The sequence below is a fragment of the Anneissia japonica genome, unplaced genomic scaffold, assembly GCF_011630105.1.
Source record: "Anneissia japonica isolate Jap-2015-1 unplaced genomic scaffold, ASM1163010v1 scaffold3040_len1308831_cov196, whole genome shotgun sequence".
Taxonomy (NCBI): domain Eukaryota; kingdom Metazoa; phylum Echinodermata; class Crinoidea; order Comatulida; family Comatulidae; genus Anneissia; species Anneissia japonica.
In genome coordinates this window covers 598,550-614,950 of record NW_022718257.1, presented here as the reverse complement: position 1 = coordinate 614,950, position 16,401 = coordinate 598,550, and the positions used below count along the sequence as shown (strand labels likewise).

Below are 16,401 nucleotides of genomic sequence, written 5' to 3'. Positions count from 1 at the left end.
AGATTACTCTTCGTTTGAACAAAGCCGAATTGGATTTTAATTTTTTACATAATATATATATATATATTGATACAGTACAGCACAAATTTTTATTCCCTACCATTATAATTGTGTGTAAACGTGTACAGAATGGATGAATACTGTGTACGATTTATAATTCTGTTTTTAAATGATAAATGATTTAATCTAAATATCTTAAATATGAAAACAATGAAAAAAAAATGAAGGTTACTCCACAAAAGAGGAAAAAAATATTTTTTTGATTCTGGCCTACTAGTTTTAGTTGTACGAATATATGACATTATTTTTAATATTTGTAACTGAATACGAGTACCTCTGATATGTATAGACCTACTATTGATTTTGAAATAAATTGATTAATCTAAATTGAATTACTTAAACTTGCAACGGCATTTAATAGTGAACGCGTATACATCATCGGTCGACAGTAATTATGATTGAGTGATTATTATTTGGTGTTGTTAAGGGTTACCTAACAACATAACCACTATCCAATGACACACCTTTATTAATTTTTTCGTACCTCGCGTCACTATGCTATAGTGATATAGCGAACACGTGACATTTAGCAAGATTGTATTTACCTAAAAGTTACATCATATCATTAATTACACAGTATTTTCTAGTGGTAGTTATAATTTTAACATAGGTAAAATGGATTATTTTGCAAAATTAGCAACAATTGTTTTACTATACACACTTTTTAGATATACAACCGAAGGTAAGTTACTTTTTTTTAATTCTTCTTCCGATTTTCCCCGCTTTTTTTCTGACACATCGAACATCCAGTAATTTATTGCAGAACAAAGATGCTTGAATAGTTGATTTATAAAACTGATTCAATGAGTGAGGTACTTAAGCTCTGTCGGCTTTATCGGGCTTATGTGACAAATATAATTTGTGATTTGCACGATGATGTCCTATGACACCCTTTAGGGGGTCTGAAAAATATGTTCGTGAGTCCGCCTTCCTATATCTTCCTATTTCACTTCCACTGCATTCCCCGCATCTTATTTCTTACACGACCTCTCGTTATTTACAATTTAAATTTTTATTGTTATATTGCTATGTCACTACCTGCTCATTCGTATCTGGTTTTTAACATTTTACATGAATACTTTTCTCCCAATTTAGGTGTATCTTGTTTCGTATGCAACAACGCTGACACAAACGATGCATGCAACGCTGGAGGCCATAATGAAACGTGTAACAATAATTTGGTACTGTATAATAAAATGATAATACAATAACGTTACCAGTTTAAATTATTGATGATAATAAATTTATTCTCAAACGTTTCATTAAATGAGTAGTTTAGTTTTGAGATATCTGATCTGTGACGTTTTACTTTGAATGGTCCATTCTTTCAACACCAAAATATCATCACTTCACTTTTTGAACACCTTATATCGTATCGTATTAGTTGTAAACCTGAAAATTTCTGACATAACTAACTGGCAAGTTTAATTCTTATAGCTGACAAACAAAATACACGCAATGTATTAGTGTTGAAATGGAAATATTTTGGAAATAGAAAAATGGGAATTTGGTTTTTAGCGTCACATGTTTAAAAATGTAAAGATGAATTAACAATATTCCCAATAAGTTCTGAAGAAAGTGAACGCTGTACACCTTTACTGTAATTGCACTAATTTAAATATTCATCATTGTTTCTCTGCCTACGGTAAAACAGTAAACTTATTCTTTAAATGGTCCTTATATCTACATCCTACATCGGATCGTGCCAGAATTGACACACTTCTTTATTAAAATATGACAAACTATTCTGCCAATTGTCATTTTTATCCCTTGACCCATTTTCGAGATATTTAGTTCTGGGACCTTTTGGCCCTCAAATGCACAGTCGAATTTGGATCGTCAAGAACACTTCATAATTTCTTCCTTGTACCTTGGTTAAGCTTTCACGAAGGTTTCACTCATATCAGTTGATTATAGTTTTAAAAATTTAAATGACCCTCAAGTTCACCCCCCCCCCCCCGGAATTTGGATCATAACCAAACACCTCACAATTTCTTCCTTGTAACTTGGTTAAACACGAAAGTTTCATTTATATCAGTTGATTAGTTTTTGAGATATCTTGCTAGGGATGTTTGCTCTAAAATCCATTTAAATTGTTCTCACATCCACACCCTACTCTGGACCGTCACCAATATTTAATCATTTCTTCATTGGGTTATACCTAACACTCCCTGTAATTTTCAATTATGTCTGTGCAGCTGATTTTGAGATATGTCGTACACAAAAAAAAACACACGAAAACACCAAAACGTGACACACACACAGAGACACACCTAAACTTACACTGTACTGAAAACATAGGCCTATAACGCATTTATAATAACGTGCAAACCCATCTCATGTCTTGTCACCCTCCTATCTTTCGGGAGACATTGTCACTTCAAAGTATATAATAACACAGTAGTAAAGCCACACAAAAAAGCTTCTGGCTATTCACTAACAGCTACATTTTCCCCCACTTTTTTTAGTTTCTATTTATGTCAATTAAACTATCGGGGAAAAAAGACTTTTACGCTAAGACGTATATACAAAATATTGGAAGAGGACTTTTTACACTAAAAAAATTCTGTTTTCTCTATGATAAAAGCAACACATACGAGAATTCATTTATTCAAATTACAAGAGTAATACGTACTTCAGAGAGTGCGACAGATACAATAGCGTATGTACACTAAATGTCTACATCTATCACAACATTTTAGCATGTATACTGTTTTAATCAAGTTTTTTTCTATATTCTTTGACAATATCTTGCCTGCTTTCGTCAAAATTATAAACAAAACTATATATAAGCTCACAATTGTTCTTTACAGAAGGATGAGTGTTGGCGATATTAGTGCTTGTTTCAGTGGGAAAAAAAAACAGGTTATACATATGGTAGTAAATAGCCAGCAGGTATATTGTGAAATTTTTATTCAAAGCTAATCCAACATTCTTATGTTTGATTTTTAAGTTACATAAGTCCCTCAAAAGATGGAAGGGTAAAAAGACAGAATATAGTTGCCCACATCATTTAAGCTGGAGTGCGCTTTTTTCTGTACATCCTCCTGCATATATATTGATCCACCCCATACTCACACTGGCAAAAGCCGCCACAGTAAGCGGCTTCTCGGAAGTAATTATAATTATAATAATGGTACAACGACTATCTGAATCTGATCTGAAAAGATGGGAGGGTGACAAGACAGAATGATATAGTTCCTTACACGTCGTGGCCGGCATTTTCGGAAGTAATTATAATTACTAATTATTAGTTTACCATCATTTAAATCTAGTTTGAAGTCTCATCTCTTCAAATCACGCTTCCGATCATTATAGGCCTACCAATTACCTCTCGCAAAGCAGATATTTGTTCACGAATAGCTGATCAGATTTCCTGAATTCGGGCTCGAGGACCCCGCCTACTGAAATTCCAAACATGGTTTTCTGTTATGCCTACTTTTTTCCGTTCTTTTCAAGCCTTAGTGGCAAAAGCCGCATTGTTATTGATATTGTTATTGTTATTATCGTTGTTGTTTCTGCGGCTGTTGATTTTATGATTATGGTTATGATTATGATTATGATTATGATTATTATTATTATTATTATTATTATTATTATTATTATTATTACTAGGCTATTACTATTATTATGTTAGACGACGATGGTGAGAATAGTGATGATGATGATGATGATGATGATGATGATGATGATGATGATGATGATGATGATGATGATGACAATGATCATAATATTACAGTATTATGATCATCAGTTATATTATGTTGGAGATTCTCGAGTATTTTATTTTGTATTCCACATGCTTTAGATATGTCAAAGCACGATAATTGACGAGAATGGGCGACATACAGTGACGAAATCGTGTAAGGCAGACCGCGTGTGTTTTGAGAGTGAATCACGAAACTCCCAAAATTGTCATCCGTCAATAAATCCGTCAAAATGTTACTACTGTTGCTCTGTTGACATGTGTAATGAAGAATACCCAATTGATTACTTCAATAAACTAGCGGGTATACAACCACAGGCAACCACGCAACCAGAAACTGCCATGCAAATAAAGACAACTATGAAACTACACTCTACGATACAAACACAGACAACAAAGCAACCACAAACAACCATGCTACTACAGACAACCGTGCAACCAGAGTCGACTACACTACCACATAAAATCACACAAACACTGACTACTCAGCAATCTGAGTCAATCATGGATCCACTAACCACAGGTAATAAGTTTTTGCCGAAACCCGGTTTGCCGAATCCCAGATTGCTGAGTCCACTTTGCCGAAACTCAGTTTGCCAAACTGAAATTTTACCGACCAAAAATATTATCCGATTAGAAGTGAATTATATGTGCGTTTTGTCTAACAAAAATGTTCAAGTAGTTACCTACAATAATTTATTGAATCTGAAATACAATTTCATTTGTTGTATTCTAAATTTGTATTGTGTTCTATATTGTAGATTTCAAATTGCTGTCTCGCACGAAGATCCATACAGTAAAAAGCTCATCAAAGTTTCAGGTGGTGATTCGAATTCTCGATAAATCCGTCATCCGATGCGAGGCGCACTGCATGGTGGAACCTTTGTGTAAGATTTGCATCAGTAGTGGAAAAGACAATGACGTATGAACAGAGTTTTATGATAGTTTGAACAATGATATTATTAATGTAAATATGACTGAGACCTACAGATTGAGGCTTGATTGTCAGGTTTAAAAATTTCGAAGTGATATGATTACGATTTAACATAGAAGTTGCGAGAAAAAACATGTCATGGATGGCAAAATCCAAGAGTGTATATCACTTGGCTACTTAGATCATTGGTAAAAAAAATAGGTCGTCCTCCACGGGCTCCAACTCAGGACCTTCTGCTGTCTAAGCAGAAGCCTTAACCAATTGGGCCACTGGGCTTTGTTGCCAGGAATTCAGATCCGATTAAGCATTTACAGTAATTCTTTTCACACTCATGGGCATGCGTAGTTGGACCTGTCTCTTATACACATCTACAGAATGATATTTTTATACAAAAATGTAATGACAAATTTCTTTCTTTCTTGACAATGTTATATACAGAATGAAACGTAGTATCGATTACAGGCTAATGTTTGTCATTCTTCACAGTCATCATACTCATATTCTATTTGCGAGTAGTCTGTGGATCCTTTGGTTTCTTTATGTAAAATAACACAACATTGGTTTATTTAGGCTTTGTCCACCCCCTAATTTTGGCCATTTTTTGTGTTCAAGAGCATCGGTACATTATCTGTTGATTAACAAAATTGCACCATATGGCAATAGATACTGTTAATCCTGTTAGATTTAACTAATAAGTATTGCACAGTTTGTCATTGAAAGCAGTTATTGATGTACACTTCACATTCACCTTTTTATTTTAATGAAACATTCATTAGGAAGGCCTAATTTTGTAAATGTTTAGTAATCACCAATAAATAAATAAATATAGATAGTACCGTATGGTATGGTACCTTCATCTCTAATTTTATATTTTACTTTAATTCGCTGTACAACAGTTGGAGGGAGATCCAAATTTTGTAACATTTCTTTGAGCTTTTGTGGTCGAATAGACACACCCGGGACCCATACCCTGATGAACATTCAACTTCAGAAAATATATGATAGGCCTAATTAACACTTAGGACGATTCCAGAACTGATATTATATATCATTATTACTATATAATAGTTTTATTACATCGTTTCATTATGTCGAGGTCTAGAAAAATAATTTGTTTAATTTCTAAAGCTCTGTTCAGATCAGGTTTTCTTCGACAAGAAACTGCTGTACCCACATATTTAGAATGTGTCTATATATGGTCATGATGTGACGTCACCATGACTATATTTAGGCATGTCACATGTTTTTTGTCAAATATAATTTTATAGTCTGGAAAAGGCCTAACGCAATATTGTAGCTCTTATCCTACATAACTCAGTCTACACTTGGTAGCGACTTCTCTAGAATACCACATGATGTAACCTTCAGTAACATAGGCCTTGAAGTATACAGTACGGTATTTAGTTTGCGATTATCAGGAAACGTTAAAACATTTGACGGTTATTTAATTTATAAAATAAATTGATAATGAATCATTTTTCTCAGAGAGTAAACCAGATCACATCATGCCTATTATATTACCAGGGAAGTTAATACATTTCCTAAAAGGTAGGACTTCAGGGTAATCGAATGACGTCTGCACTGTCGAAGGGCACTTTTGACTACATTCAGTACATTTGTTTATGGTTTATTTTCTTCTATGTTGTTGTTATCTCCTCGAGGTTGTGACAACGTGAAACACTATATAAATTTAGAATTATTATTTTATCATACCCGTCGTTTTGATTTTTTTTTTCTGGTAGTAGCGTCTATTTGACCCCATTTTCTTGCTCGAATTATTCAAAACTGAATTTTACCCGGTAATCGATTTTTCCCCCGCCGTTATTCCGCATGTTTTGTATTGCTTATTCCCGTGTTTATTTCATTCCAAAATCGCTTTCCCCTTCTGTTCACAATTTTGATTGGAATACTACCATCTCACCTTCCTTATATCCTTTGTATAACGAACACCTTTGAATTTTACCGAATATTACCAAGGTGTATCCGATCTTGCTCTTTTTTAAAATTTTTATTAATAGGCCTATTGATTCTGCAATAAAGCACACATTTTTAGTTCAGATTTACTAAATTCCAACTATTTTTTAAAATCATTTTTTGTCTACAGCGGATGATGGTAGCGTCAGTCTAGTATGCATCATCCTAAATGCGTCCATTATGCAATTGATTTTCGGTATCATTTGTATAAGTCTTGGTATAGCCGCAATCGTCATCAAAATACCTGCGTATCACACTGGTGACCCAATTTGGACCGGATTGCTGGTACGTACATTATTGTTTCAAAATTGACCGTAGCTATAAGCAAATTTGTAAGTCCTTTATAGAAAATGATTTAATCAGAAAAACAATAAAAATTAATTTTAAAATATTATTTTTGTTTTCTAGTTTTATGTAGTAACAGGATTACTGGGCGTACTAACTTGGAGATTTCAAAAGCACGGATTGGTGAGGATTTCTACTTATAGTGTTATACTTAATAGTGTGTTTCTACTAACAGTTTGTGACATTTTGAGCTCAGTCCTGGCTTAAAATCCTACAAACTTATCAAACACTTACAATTATAACTATTATTAATGAACCTTTCTGTGACGTCGTCAAGTAAATCGTATAATTAGTCCTATATAGGCCTAGTGGCGGATCCAGGAAATTCAAAATAGAGGGGACCAGAGAAGAAATTTTACCTCCCTCCATCCCTCGGTCCTATGCTATATTATATTGCGTTTTATTTTACCTCCAGGTTGTGAGTTACCTCGTCATGTCCATACTATCAGCGTTTGCATCACTTCAATTAATGGCGATTGTAGCATTTGCTATGCGAATGGAATGTTTCGATGACCGGAGTGGTTTATCTACGGAGCAATCACTTCGTTATGAACTATATTTTCATCAAATAAAAGCTAGTAACGAAGACGGGTTCTCAGTAAGTATGTTGGGCCACCTTTGTCACGTTATCAAGTGCAATGTAAGTTGGTAATTAATGCCTAATAGTCATTACTGGTGTGTTTCAACCCGTCATGATGATACGATTGATCTTGTTAAATAATGATGAATATGATGACGATGACGATTAACATGATGGTTATGATCATGATGATTATAACGTTATGACGGTGACAGTAATGACGATGGTAAGTTGTGCCACTTTTAATCAAATATAGTATAATTAAAAATCCCGAATCTTATTGCATTTCAGAAATCAGAGCGCCTTGCACTGGAAATCTTGATTTTATTTGTAGCTTTCATAGAGATGGTATTTGTGATAATAATGGCGGCTATTACTTGCAGACTTTGGCCAACAAAGACTACAGTAAGTGTAGGCCTACAAAAAATAATCGTATTTACTGACGGCACAGTACATTAATGTGGATTTGTGTTCATTCTTTTTGTCTTTGTTACTAATAGTATATCAGTAACCGCATTAATAATATTTCTATTTTCAGGGGAAGCAAAAAGACGATACTACCGTTAGGGACAATAAAAATGACTTTGATCTGAAAAGCGATACCACAGAGAAGCCAGCATTTAACTATTGATTAGTCGTTTTGTTTTCCGTTAACGCATTGGACCATACGACAACTGACTGAGGCCTATTGGAAATTACTGTTACGGAAGTTCAAATTGTCTGGAGTGACTCTTCTTCAATAACAAGTATAGGCCCTATTTCGTTCAAAGCTGGAAGACTAGAAATAGTACACATGCTTCCATCGTAACTTTATACTAACCCACAAAACAACCCAAGTACTTGTGGGATGTGCACACTGTTCTGATTTGTCAGTTATTAATTTTTTACACTCCGTGTTTTTGGTTCCACCATAGAGCAAAGAAACAGATGGTTCCACTGCGGATGCGTGTTGTTGATGGCACTGTGGGGCAAGTTATAAAATCGGACAAATCCCAATAGACCTTTCCGCTAAGCCCCGCCCCTTGGATATTGTTGCTAAGGTCCCACGCTTGTTTACACGGCAGGAGTTTACCGTGATGAACGCGTTTATCCGTTGATATAGGTGTTCCGTGTAAACGGTGTTAGTGCAAACTCCGCGTAACGGATCAGTAACCGGGATGATCCTCATCGCAGGTGTTCGTATCCCTGGCCCTGTTCTGATTAATCAGTTGATAAGTTTGATTGACCCTCCGGACAGCTCCATTGAGCAAGGCTTCATGGAGAATGTAGTATTCTTGGTTAAAACCACATTATGGCCATTATATTTAAAAGTATATAATAGTCTTGATAAATGTTGTACACAATAAATATAATTAAGACATTAATGAAGACTGAATCCTGATTAATGAATGTAGTATTCTTAGTTGAAACCACATTATGACCATTATATTTAAAAGTATATAATAGTCTTGATAAATGTTGTACACAATAAATATAATTAACACATTATTATTAAGACTGAATCGTGATTAATGAACTGAACACATTTAATTAACTTAAGCTTATAGAATACTGTATAGATTTATCTGCTTGGTATTGGGGTATTTGCTGATGTTTTACCAAGAATTTGTAAATAAAGTTTAGTATTAAATTAAAAATATCTAGTTATTAAGAGGATTGAAACCTGTATTAATGACTGATATTAATTTTACAGTATATGCAAATGTTTATTAACCTAGTTAACAGAGTTCAATTTTTTTAATCTGGTCAACAAAGTGTACAGTAGTTAATAAAGCCATGCTCCGGAGGAAATATTTTTTTTTTTTTATATCTTGTAAAACTGACTTTTCTAAGACACAAAAAGCATACCGTAAAGCCTCGAATTGAAGCCACGGACTTTTATGTTGTATCTTAGAAATTCACGTACCGTGTATATACTGTACTATCTCGGAAAAAAAGCCCATGCTATGCTAAAGAAAGCCCATGGGTTTCTTTTCGAAACCCATTGGGCTTCTATTTTACTTTATTTGACGAAAATCTGAGAAGCAGTTAATGATATATATATTTTTGAATATTCAAAAACTGGGAAGGGATTGGCTTAACCATCCTTTTTCCTCTAGTTTTTAAATATTCAAAAATCTTTAAACGCTTCCGAGTTTTTCGTCAAATATGCTTTTTATGTCTTAGTAAAATCAGTTGATTTTCCTCCAGAGCACCTGGCTTTAACTTGTATTAATCTTGTTTATTACTAATAAAAGGAATGATTTATAACAGTAGTCTCATTCAAGTAGTACAACGTACAACCAAATGATTTATTTGCAGCGCACATAGTGAGTTGACAACATATTGATACATTGCTTTTTACTCTTTCTGTATATATCATAATATAATGTTCTCTATTACAAAAAGGTTGAAACTAAGTTCTGTTTTAGGAGACTACAGTACTGTATAATTCGGAAATTGTATTATCCTCTGTTGTATGTTTCATTAAAACAGTCTTTGTGCAATATCAATAACAATAGCTTTCCTTTTTTTCTGTTATTTGGTTTAAATGTCCACACATATCTGTTTCAACATTAAATTATTAATAGTTTAATACAAAATATTAAAGTATTAACTTTGTAGACAACTAGTACTGTTAATATATTTACTAGAAAAGGAAAGGCTTGACTCACTTCTTTTTATGAATAATCAATTGTTAAAAACTGAATGGTAGTGCTTTAGTGCATAGCAGGCCTGTAGCCAGTTTGAAAGGTTCGAATAAATCCCTTTTTGAAAGTGTATGTAAAAATTTCTAGTGACATTTCTGGGTATCTAAGGATCGAGGTCATGAAAATTAGTACTTTGTAACAACTGCCATTGGTGATAGAATACATTTTTTTAAAGGCAGCTGGTCTATAAGAAAAACTGTAAATTCACCATAAAAAAATCCAATATTGATGATATTGAATGAGTCTAAAATAGTATTATGTTGTTGTTGGTTTTTTTTTTTTTTTGCTTGTCAAATTTGGATTTGCATATTTCCCCATCAACCATTCTTCATAACATAATTACTGTACTAAAATTCACGATTTTTCTGAAAAAAATCGAAACCCCCCCCCCCACCTTTACAAAACCTGGCTTCGGCCTTGCATAGAGACCATTATTATTATGTTCTACAAAATTCACAATTATCATATTTATTACAATATCACTGAAATTTTTTACTATTTACAACATATTTAACAAGGCTTATTATTGGGGTGCTTGAGGCATTATTAAAAAAAAAAACATTCCTTTTCATTTATGCTACCATATACTCTTTTCTATTTTCCATCACTAACAAATTAGCAATTGCCTAACAAATCCGTTTGTTAAAATTATAAGCAAACAACTCATTTTCATTTTGCTACGTTATTCTTTTCTATTTTCCATCAATCAACAGCATATTAAAGAGAACTCAATTTTTATTTTTGTTAAATCTTGTTTAATTACTTACAATGTATCCCAAAATATAATTAAACTATGTGTATAATTGGATACAGTTTAACCAATTGTATTAGATACTTCTAAGAGAGTTAATGTAGATTTTCTATTTTGATTACCAGTATTCAAAAAAGCATAACATCACTGCACTGATAGAATGCTGGTGGTGCATTGGGGTTGTTAGTTTCATAAACAACCTAAAAGTGAAAACAAAAATTATAAATTAGCAATTGCCTAACAAATCCATTTAATATACTACCTACATAAAAAATAATCTTGTATCATTTTCCAGTACAGACAGAAGAAAGATGACAATTGTTTAAAGTAATGTATTTGAACTTATAATTGCCATGTTTATGAAAGCAAAGGCACAATCAGCAAAATAAGCACATAGCACTGGTAGCGAATTTCCAGTGGTGGGTGGGGGTGGGAGGGGGTACTAAGGGAGAAAAGTTTTTTCAGGAGGTCATGGGTCTCCCAAACAAACCTGGTAGATACGCCAATGCTGATTGTGTCTTATTAAGACTGGATATTTTTTGTGGTTTGCAATCTTGGGGAATGTGATCATGAATAGTGACTAGGATTGTGGTTTATTGTGAACTCATGATTGCCATATTTACAAAAGCAAAGACATATCAGCAAAAAAAAATCACATGGTATTGGTAGCAAATTTCCAGTGGTGGTGGGGGTGGGGGTAACGGGGGAGCTAAGTTTTTATCAGAAGGTCATGGGTCTCCCACACACGCCCGGTAGATATGCCACTGCTGATTGTGTCTAATTAAGACTGAATAATTTTTGTGGGTTCCAAACTTGGGGAATGTGATCATGAATAAACATGATTGTGATTTATTGTGATAGTAGAATGTGATCATAATGAATATAATGATGATTGCTGTAATTTGTGATTGTGACTGTGAATTTGTGTGGCTACTTTCAAATGCTCTGCGAGTAGCCACTATATGGGCATGATGTTGTCGTATCACACCCATATTTGGTAGTATTTGTTATACAAAATTGAGTGTGGCCAGAATACCACCTACCTGAATTGTAACTGGGGTGTTTGGTGGTCTGAGGAGAAGGAATATTTATGATCAATAACAGGTAGAATAAAATATAACTTTTTTAAAATATAATATAAAATATATAATACATTACAATGCAATGAAACCTGGTTTAAAAACTCTAAATAGAAAAAAAAGGTAAAAAAGACAATGGTATTTTGCTTACCTGGTTGGCATGGTAACATTAACTGTGTATATAGTTAAAGACGGCTCACCCATGTCAGCAATTTTAGCCAGGACTTTGAAATCCATTGGATCACTACTACTAAACAGCACTCTAAACTGGCCCTATAAATAAACATTTTATAGCATTGGGCTTATTCGACTGGTTTATTTTGTTGAGTAGGAATTTTCGTTGAGTATTATTTTCGTTCAACTGGTTCGTAAAATAGACTTCATTGACAAAGAAAATTAACATAAGTTTTGCGTAAAGTTAAGTTATGCACACAAAAATATGGCTGATTGGTCAGTTTAGCAACAACATTTGCGTTAATATAATTTAGATTAAATTTCAGGGAAAAAAAATTAAAATATTTACCCACATTGAAGTCAAAAAATAAGTGTAGGCTAACAGCATTCAAAAACTGAATGAAAACATTTTTTTACGAAAAACCCATACTGCTACAATCCGAAGCAGCCTCCATTACACAGCATGTATTTCGGTAACTATGCAGCCATTTTGTTTTGTCAAGTATTTACCAGTTTTCTATTTGACTGGTCATCTTCGTTAAGTAGGATTTTACCTACGAAGAAGAACAACCAGTCAAATACAGCCATTGTTTCAGTTGTTATTTCCACTATCGGCCTGTTGCTGTATAAACCTTTTTTCAAAAACCATTTTGGCTTAGAAGAAAAATTATGTAACTACTTGAATGCGTTCTACAATCAACATGTTTTATGCTTTCCAATATTTCCTGCAATTAATCTATATTAGGTTGTTGCCTGTAGACATTCAATATCAAACATTGGATGACTGTTGAAGCACAATGGTCGCAGAAGGCATGGTTATCAGGTAAACAAAAACAAAACTGGCGATTTTGTGAAAATCCTATAATGTCAGGGATGTATGCTGGTTTGGGCAGGGTAGGGGTGTGAAAAATTAGAATGCAGAACTATCCCATATGGAACTAAATCCCTATTCCAGTGAAAACTTGCAGTAATGGTAATCTTTAGTAATTTTAACCCACTTGGAACTAATTGGCTGCCCAACACATCCCAGTCCAGCCCTCACCAAGCCTACACTATAGTAAGTAGCCAAGAATAGAAGCAAAATCAAAGCATGATACTTACTGGGGTGGCTGCAGTCCAATGATCTAGATTCTTTTGGAATGAAAGGGTGTAATTACCACCTGATCTGAAAGAATTGTTATTATCATTCGCATTACATTTCGCATGTGAAAAGCAAAAAATCTGTTGCACGCACTGAAACACGTACTGTAACATAACACCACGTTGCAGCTGTTCTTCTTTAAAAATTATTATTAAAGTTCACAAATTTTGTTGAGCATTTTTGAATTTTTTTTCTCTTTTTTGGTCTAAGTTGGTTCCCCCTGCCCTGTAACCCCCACACTCTGTAATTATATTTTGCTGTGTGTGGTGATAACCGTAGCCAGGTTACCCTGAGTCAGGGTAACAATTAAGTCAACTAAGTTGGGCCTAGTAAAAATACAGTATGCAGACATCATGGATTCAATGCGTGGTTTCCAGATGATGATATTGCTTGCTTGTTGGAGTATGGGACTCTTGACTCTCGCAAGAGAATTGGGACCTGCAGCAGTCTTCAAGTTCAGAGGGTAATTGTAAAGAAAATTTACAAACACAATTTACTAAGGTTAATCAGATAACAATTTTAATGGGAACATTATTTTAAAAACATAAACACATAGGCCTAACTAAATCACTGAATCAATTTTCAAAATAGGCCAATATATAAAAATTAATATTGCAGCAAAACACTAAGTATTAAATTTTTTTTATAACTTTCAATTACCATTTATATTTCAATGTTATTGATGACCTTTTATTTAAAAAAAAAACAACCACAAAGACCATAAAAAATAATATAGTCTTACTTGGCTCCATACTGTGGTGGAGACACAGGAGGTCGGCCTCCACATGGTCCATCCAATAATATGCAATCAGTTGCTCCTGAAAAACAAATTCCAACTTTCATTTCAAGATAATTATTTTAAAAAAAAACCCAATAGGCCTATACGTACTTAAGCATGCACTACCCGTGCAGTTAGATTGCCACCGGGTTTAGTTATACCACTGCCAGGGAGTTGTTATAGTGATCACTGTAACAACCCGGTTATACTAGGCCTATATACAGTAGTAGTAGGCCTAGTCATTTAAAACTCGTTACATTGTTATGTTATCTAAGAATATTGATATAAATGATGTAATTGAGCGCTTTAAAAGATCTCTATCAATCTATTACAATGTCCTCTTTTTCTAATGATGGTGCGTGCAAAGTTACGTAAGTGTGGCAGAAGTGGGTCGGTCAGGCCTGGCCCGGTACCAGCTAGGCAACTAAAGAAAGGCCGATCGGCCTACATTACTAAATATACCAGCTCTGTCTTCTATAAAACAAACCTTGCTTATTAATGCCGATCATGGATCCTCTTTGTGGAGGGCTTAGCATACAGATGTGTGCAGATACACATCCAATAAGGCCGTAAAAGAGCGAAATTCTTCGAAACACCATGTTGTATAACAAGGCAAATCCAGGTCAGCTCACTATAAATCTGTGTACGTGTATCAATGAAAGTTTCTGTCAAGCGCTATATCACGTGGTTTTTCTCACGTGATTTAATCGCGTGGTAGTAAACAATAACATGTCAAATCAGAGTGTGATATTGCATTTACATCTCACTCATCAGTGTACCGTACTCGCGCGAATAAGCGCCCCGTTTGAATAAGCGCCCCTATCGAATAAACGAATAACTGTCTCTTATACACATCTAGATGTGTATAAGAGACAGGAAGAATACTATGTTATTGTACATACCTTCAAACACATTCCAATAAAAAACGAAAAAAATCAATTAAACTCTTCATTTTCTTTCAACATCGAGACACAGAAAATCATGGCGACACTAAACTTTTTTCTCGAATAACGCGGGCTCTCCCATAATGCTTTGTGATAGGATCAATTTAACTCTCTGATAGATGGGTTATTTTAACTCTGCCATTATGCATTGCGATAGGATCAACTTTGCTCTCTGTGGATGGGTTAATTTAACTCTGCTATTCATGCGATAGGATCAATTTCACTCTCTCTGTGGATGGGTTATTTTAACTCTGCTTGTTTTACTCTAAACATGAAGTTAATTTAACTCCAGCAACCCAATACTGGAATAAAAATTACTCCAACATTATAACCTTGTATAAGTTTGGAGTGAAATGAGAGTAAACTTAAGGTTTACTCCCCTAAGGAGTTACTTTAATACCATTTAAGGAGTTAAAATAACTCCCCCTTTGGGGATTATAACTACCCCACAGGGGGAGTTACAATAACTCCTCAGAATTAACAGTGTATTCATTATAAACAATCATCCATCCATGCATTAGATGTGTATAAGAGACAGGTCTTACTTGGCTCCATACTGTGGTGGAGACACAGGAGGTCGGCCTCCACATGGTCCATCCAATAATATGCAATCAGTTGCTCCTGAAAAACAAATTCCAACTTTCATTTCAAGATAATTATTTTTTAAAAAACCAATACGCCTATTTAAGCATGCAGTACCCGTGCAGTTAGAATTGCCACCGGGTTTAGTTATACCACTGCCAGGGAGTTGTTATAGTGGAGTTCGTATAGTGATCACTATAACAACTCCCTGGTTATACTAGGCCTATATACAGTAGTAGCCCTAGTCATTTGAAACTCGTTACATTGTAATCTTATCTAAGAATATTGATATAAATGATGTAATTGAGCGCTTTAAAAGATCTCTATCAATCTATTAATTCCCTGCCTATATACAAAACACAGTGTCCTCTTTTTCTAATGATGGTGCGTGCAAAGTTACGTAAGTGTGGCAGAAGTGGGTCGGTCAGGCCTGGCCCGGTACCAGCTAGGCAACTAAAGAAGAAAGGCCGATCGGCCTACATTACTAAATATACAAGCTCTGTCTTCTATAAAACAAACCTTGCTTATTGATGCCGATCATGGATCCTCTTTGTGGAGGGCTTAGCATACAGATGTGTGCAGATACACATCCAATAAGGCCGTAAAAGAGCGAAATTCTTCGAAACACCATGTTGTATAACGAAGGCAAATCCAGGTCAGCTC

At 34.4% G+C, this 16,401-nt stretch overlaps 2 protein-coding genes across 4 annotated transcripts; one reads left to right on the top strand and one right to left on the bottom strand.

Moving 5' to 3' along the window:
• Window positions 1–6,187: 6,187 nt before the first annotated feature.
• LOC117110490 lies at window positions 6,188–9,528 on the top strand. Its single transcript, XM_033253213.1, has 6 exons — window positions 6,188–6,248; window positions 6,805–6,959; window positions 7,083–7,142; window positions 7,435–7,617; window positions 7,891–8,004; window positions 8,138–9,528. The coding sequence occupies exons 1-6, from the start codon at window positions 6,206–6,208 to the stop codon at window positions 8,228–8,230; spliced, it is 648 nt and encodes a 215-aa protein (XP_033109104.1). The 5' UTR covers window positions 6,188–6,205; the 3' UTR covers window positions 8,231–9,528.
• Window positions 9,529–9,869: 341 nt separating this feature from the next.
• Window positions 9,870–16,401, bottom strand: LOC117110491. 3 transcript variants are annotated; one of them, XM_033253216.1, is made up of 6 exons: window positions 16,258–16,401; window positions 15,702–15,777; window positions 13,395–13,458; window positions 12,271–12,392; window positions 12,084–12,111; window positions 9,870–11,240 (listed from the first exon to the last, which is right to left on the bottom strand). In XM_033253216.1, the coding sequence occupies exons 1-6, from the start codon at window positions 16,367–16,369 to the stop codon at window positions 11,169–11,171; spliced, it is 474 nt and encodes a 157-aa protein (XP_033109107.1). In that variant the 5' UTR covers window positions 16,370–16,401; the 3' UTR covers window positions 9,870–11,168. The 3 variants fall into 3 exon arrangements, with proteins under 3 accessions (XP_033109107.1, XP_033109106.1, XP_033109105.1); XM_033253215.1 differs by lacking the exon at window positions 15,702–15,777 and adding an exon at window positions 14,177–14,252; XM_033253214.1 differs by lacking the exons at window positions 15,702–15,777; window positions 16,258–16,401 and adding exons at window positions 14,177–14,252; window positions 14,700–14,878.